Source organism: Calidris pugnax, unplaced genomic scaffold (assembly GCF_001431845.1).
Source record: "Calidris pugnax isolate Ruff unplaced genomic scaffold, ASM143184v1 scaffold310, whole genome shotgun sequence".
In the NCBI taxonomy this organism is placed as follows: domain Eukaryota; kingdom Metazoa; phylum Chordata; class Aves; order Charadriiformes; family Scolopacidae; genus Calidris; species Calidris pugnax.
This window is the reverse complement of record NW_015091031.1, coordinates 75052-81286: the sequence shown is the minus strand read 5'-3', so window position 1 is coordinate 81286 and position 6235 is coordinate 75052. Positions and strand designations below refer to the sequence as shown.

Here is a 6235-nt window from a genome sequence, read left to right as displayed (position 1 = left end):
TGGGGGTGGTCCAGCCCCGTGTCTCCACCTGTGATCCCCCCACAACTTCCATCCCTGCCCCCCTGATGCCCCCCACCCCGACGCCTGTCCCCTCGGGTACCCACCGAAAGTGGAAGGTGCCTTCTCGCTGCCCGAAGCCGCTGCCCGGCACCACGCAGATGCCCGTCTCCTCCAGCAGCTTCATGCAGAAGAACATGTCGGGGGCCTGACCCTGTTCCTGTGGGGCAGGGAAAGGGCTCAGCACCACGGCGTTCCCACAGCCATCCCCACAGCGGGGTGGCCCAGACCCATAGATGGGGCACCCATAGACCCACATGTCTCAAAGGGGCTTCATCAAGGCCTGGGACTCACCCTGACCAGCCCCATGGAACCCAGGACTCATCCTGCAGAGCCCCACATTGCCCAGGACCCGTTCTGACCAACCCCATGGAACCCAGGACTCATCCTGAACAGCCCCACATTGCCCAGGACTCATCTTGCCCAGCCCCATAGCTCCCAGGATGGATCCTGCCCAACCCTATAGAACCCAGGACTCATCCTGAACAGCCCCACATTGCCCAGGACTCATCCTGCCCAACCCCACAGCCCCTGGGGTGGACCCTGCCCAGCCCCATGGAACCCAGGATGGATCCTGCCCAGCCCCATGGCAGCCAGGACTCATCCTGAACAACCACACATTGCCCAGGACTCCTCATGTCCAGCCCCATAGCTCCCAGGATGGATCCTGCCCAGCCCTGTAGCTCCTAGGACTCATCCTGACCAGCCCCATGGAACCCAGGACTCATCCTGACCAGCCCCACATTGGCCAGGACTCAACCTGCCCAACCCCACAGCCCCTGGGGTGGACCCTGACCAGCTCCATGGAACCCAGGACTCATCCTACAGAGCCCCACATTGCCCAGAACCCATTCTGACCAGCCCCATGGAACCCAGGGCTCATCCTGACCAGCCCCACAGACCCCAGGACTCATCCTACAGAGCCCCACCTTGCCCAGAACCCATTCTGACCAGCCCCATGGAACCCAGGACTCATCCTGCCCAGCCCCACAGCCCCCAGAACTCATCCTGCCCAGCCCCATAGCTCCTAGGACTCATCCTGCCCAGCCCTATAGCTCCTAGGACTCATCCTGCCCAGCCCCATGGAACCCAGGACTCATCCTGAACAACCCCACATTGCCCAGGACTCCTCATGTCCAGCCCCACAACCCCCAGGATGGATCCTGCCCAGCCCTATAGCCCCCAGGACTCATCCTGACCAGCCCCATGGAACCCAGGACTCATCCTGACCAGCCCCACATTGGCCAGGACTCATCTTGCCCAACCCCATAGCTCCCAGGATTCATCCTGCCCAACCCCACAGCCCCTGGGGTGGACCCTGCCCAGCCCCATGGAACCCAGGACTCATCCTGACCAGCCCCACATTGGCCAGGACTCATCTTGCCCAACCCCATAGCTCCCAGGATTCATCCTGCCCAACCCCACAGCCCCTGGGGTGGACCCTGCCCAGCCCCATGGAACCCAGGACTCATCCTGACCAGCCCCACATTGGCCAGGACTCATCTTGCCCAACCCCATAGCTCCCAGGATTCATCCTGCCCAACCCCACAGCCCCTGGGGTGGACCCTGCCCAGCCCCATGGAACCCAGGACTCATCCTGACCAGCCCCACATTGGCCAGGACTCATCTTGCCCAGCCCCATAGCTCCCAAGATGGATCCTGCCTAGCCCTATAACCCCCAGAACTCATCCTGACCAGCCCCACAGATCCCAGGACTCATCCTGCCCAACCCCACAGCCCATGGGGTGGACCCTGACCAGCTCCATGGAACCCAGGATTCATCCTACAGAGCGCCACGTTGCCCAGGACCCATTCTGACCAACCCCATGGAACCCAGGGCTCATCCCACCCAGCCCCACAGCCCCCAGGACTCATCCTGCCCAGCCCCATGGAACCCAGGACTCATCCTGACCAGCCCCACATTGGCCAGGACTCATCCTGCCCAGCCCTATAGCCCCCAGGACTCATCCTGACCAGCCCCACAGCCCCCAGAACTCATCCTGACCAGCCCCATAGCTCCCAGGATGGATCCTGCCCAACCCCATAGCTCCCAGGACTCATCCTGCCCAACCCCACAGCCCCTGGGGTGGATCCTGACCAGCCCCATGGAACCCAGGACTCATCCCACTCAGCCCCACGGCACCTTGGCAGCAGCCAGGGCGCGGGGCGGCAGCTCGATGCGGGGGAAGGAGTACATGGCGCCCTGCACGGGGTTGCAGTGGATGCCGGGACACTTGTTGAAGATCTCCTGGGTGAGACGGGCCTTCTCCGCCAGGGCGCTGAGCACCGCCTTCTTCTCCTGCCGGGACAGGGACATCTCCTCTCCATCCATCCCCATCCCATCCCCATCCCATCCCATCCCCATCCCCATCCCATCCCATCCCTTCATTCCATCACTGTCACTGTCACCATTCCCTTCCCATCCCATCCCTGTCACCATCCTCATCCCATTGCCATCACCGTCACCATCCCTATCCCATCCCTGCCACCATCCCCTCCCATCACTGTCATTGCCACCATTCCCATCTCATCCCTGTCACCATCCCCATCCCATCACTGTCCCCATCACCACCCCCATCCCATTCCATCTCTGTCACCATCCCCATCCCATCCCCTCCCCTCCCCATCCCCATCCCAATCCCCATCCCATCCCCATCCCAATCCCAATCCCAATCCCCATCCCATCCCAATCTCATCCCCATCCCATCCCCATCCCCATCTCCATCCCATCCCAATCCCATCCCCATCCCATACCTTCATGAAGAGGTCATATGAAGGATCTCCAGGCTGTGGTGGGTCAACGATGGCATCCAGGAGGATCTGCCCGGTCACGGGTGGGCACAGCCGCACCGACACCAGCTTGGACAACTGCTGCTTCACCTCGGGGTCCATGTTCACCACCTCCACGTACCCGCCACGGAACCCACACCTGGTACCACACAGCCTCTGGTGGCAACCATGGCGACCCACAGGGTGGGAGACCACGGCTACAGACCCCCCCCCAGAAAGGACCCAATGGTGGGCACCCATGAGCTGGGACCCGTGGAGAGAAAAGGAGGGAGGGATGGGGACCCATGGAATAGAAGCCTTGGACAAGGAAATTAGATGGAGACCCACAGACAGGAGCCTACAGAGACCCACAGGTAGGACCCATGGATGGAGGGTCTTTGGTAGGAACCCATGGTCAAGGAGCCACCTTAGACATTGAAGCTGTGGCTTCTATGTCTTCTGAGACCCACAGAACTGTCTCATGGTGTCCCCATAGGGTTGTAGCATCACCATCTCGACCTCTGGGACCCACAGGGTTGTGGCATCATCACCTCCACCCCAAGGACTCCACAGGGTTGGAGTATCTCCATCCCCACCCCAACAGATCCATAGGGTTGGAGTATCTCCATCCCCACTCCTAAGACCCACGGGGCCACGGCATCACCATCTCCAGCCCAGGAGATCCATGGGGTGGTGGCATCTCCATCCCCAACCCACGCCATCTATGAGGTGGTGGCATCTCCATCCCTTGGACACATTGAGCTACATCATCTCCATCCCCATCCCAGGTCTGTGGCATCCCAAGGACCCATGGGACTGTGGCCACCCGCACCCAGGGTGACAGTGTCCAGGGGGCCGAGGCCAGCTGGGGGGTGGGACTCACTCGCCCATGAAGCCCTTGGAGACGGAGTGGAAGGAGGCCAGCTCCACCACCTCCGAGTAGGGCGGCCCCATCTCGAACAGCACCTTCTTGAAGGAGTGGAAAGATGAGCCCTCAGCGTAGATGTTGTCCTGGTACACCTGGGGGGGGAGGGAGGACAGGGAGGGGGTGGCAGGGTGTCACCCGGACACCAGTGTCCCCTCCCTGGAGATGGGGGACACCCCCTGGGTCCCGCTCACCTCATCGGCCATGAGGAAGAGCTTCTCCTCAAAGGCAAATTTGATGACGTCCTCGATGCACTGTCGGCTCTGTACCTGTCCTGGGGGGACATGGCATCAGGGGACATCGTGGTGGCACTGGGGGGGTGTGGTGTGTCCCAAGGGTCCCAGTCCAGGGGTCCCAATCCAGTCTTGGGGTCCCCCTTCCCAGCTCCAGAATCCCATCTCGGTGTCCCAGATCAAGGGTCCCAACGCAAGGGTCCCCAGTGCCATCCGGGTGTCCCCTCACCAATGGTCCCAACCCAAGGGTCCCATCTTGGTGTCCCAACCCAAAGGTCCCCATCCCAGTCCAGGGGTCCCAATCCAGTCTTGGGGTCCCCCTTCCCAGCCCCAGAGTCCCATCTTGGCGTCCCAGACCAATGGTGCCAACCCAAGGGTCCCCAACGCCATCCTGGTGTCCCCTCACCAAGGGTCCCAACCCAAGGGTCCCATCTTGGTGTCCCAACCCAAAGGTCCCCACCCCATTCCAGGGATCCCAATCCAGTCTTGGGGTCCCCTTCCCAGCCCCAGAGTCCCATCTTGACATCCCAGACCAATGGTTCCAACCCAAGGGTCCCCAGTGCCATCCCAAGGTCCCCATCCCAGTCCAGGGGTCCCAATCCAGTCTTGGGGTCCCCCTTCCCAGCCCCAGAGTCCCATCTTGGCGTCCCAGACCAATGGTTCCAACTCAAGGGTCCCCAATGCCATCCGGGTGTCCCCTCCCCGCTTACCGGTGGGGTTGCCGGGGTTGATGATGCAGAGGACACGGGGACAGCAGTGACGCCGTCCCTCGGTCACCGCCCGCCGCAGCTCGGCCACGTCCAGGGCCCAGCAGTGGTCCTCGTCCAGGTAGTAGTTGAGCTGGACGGCGCTGAGCTCGGCGATGGCCGCCGAGTAGAGGGGGTACTGGGGGATGGGGATCAGCACCCCCGTACGTGTCTTCCCCTCGCCGGACACCAGCAGCTTCAGGATGTTCTGCAAGGGGGCAGGAGACACGGTGTGGGGACGGTGTGGGGCCAGGATGGACATGGGGACAGGGGGACAGAGATGGTATGGGCGTGGGATGGTGTGGAGATAGAGGTCGTGGGCATGGGGACAGTGTGAGGACAAGGTGGTCATGGCCATGGGGACAGGATGATGTGGGCATGGGGACAGTGTGGGGACAAGATGGTACAGGCATGGGATGGTGTGGAGATAGAGATCATGGGCATGGGGACAGTGTGGGGACAAGATGAGCATGGGGACAGTAGGACAGGATGGTGTGGACATGGGGACAGTGTGGGGACAGGAATGGTGTGGAGATAAAGGTCATGGCCATGGGGACATGATGGTGTGGGCATGGGGACAGTGTGGGGACAAGATGGTGTGGGCATGGGATGGTGTGGAGATAGAGGTCATGGGCATGGGGACAGGATGGTGTGGGCATGGGGACAGTGTGGGGATGAGATGGGCATGGGGACAGGGATGGTGTGGAGATAAAGGTCATGGGCATGGGATGGTGTGAGGACAAGGTGGTCATGGCCATGGGGACAGGATGGTGTGGGCATGGGGACAGTGTGGGGATGAGATGGGCATGGGGACAAGGATGGTGTGGAGATAGAGATCATGGGGATGAGATGGTGTTGGCGTGGGGACAGTGTGGGGACAGGGATGGGGGTGTCCCTGGGCTGGCACGGGGACATGGTGGGATCAGGGATGAAGGGGACATCATGGGGACAGGGATGAAGGGGACACCATGGGGACAAGGGACACCATGGACAAGGGGACAGGGACAGCGCGGCAAGAACTTGGAGTGGGGGGGAGGAGTTGCTGGCAGGAGCCCCATGGAGGCGTGGGGACAGCGGGGACACCTCGTCCTAGATGCCACCACCACCACCATCCCACCATCCCCCCAAATCTTGGCACCGTCGGTCCCCGGGGCCGGTGCCAACCCCGGCACAAAGGTCCTTTTGTGGGTGCCCGCCGTGGGAACGGCCGGCGGGGTGGCACCGAGCCCGGGTGGGTAAAGGGGGGGGTGGGTTTGGGGGTGACAATGACGTGTGTCCCCTCCTCCCCATACCATGACGGCGTCGCTGGCCCCGGTGGAGAGGAAGATGTCCTCGGGGTCGGAGGGGACGTTGTCGCGGCGCTGGATGAAACGGGCCACGTCCCCTCGCACCAGTTGGATGCCGGGGCTGGCGCTGTAGGCACCTGGGGGGGGGGTGGAGGTGACACGGGGGGAATTTGGGGGGGGCTAGGGACATTAGGGACATGTCCCCCCCCCCTTTTTTTG

General features: G+C 62.3%; 1 protein-coding gene across 1 annotated transcript in view; it reads right to left on the bottom strand.

The window, feature by feature from the left end:
* Positions 1–6235, bottom strand: part of LOC106896270 (alanine aminotransferase 2-like) — a 27885-nt gene that overhangs the window by 19746 nt on the left and 1904 nt on the right. The window contains exons 2-8 of the mRNA XM_014956102.1: positions 6023–6153; positions 4695–4938; positions 3946–4025; positions 3710–3846; positions 2812–2986; positions 2201–2356; positions 105–217 (exon numbers count right to left, since the gene is read on the bottom strand). Coding sequence (XP_014811588.1) covers positions 105–217; positions 2201–2356; positions 2812–2986; positions 3710–3846; positions 3946–4025; positions 4695–4938; positions 6023–6153 — 1036 coding nt within the window. The remainder of the gene's footprint in view (positions 1–104; positions 218–2200; positions 2357–2811; positions 2987–3709; positions 3847–3945; positions 4026–4694; positions 4939–6022; positions 6154–6235) is intronic.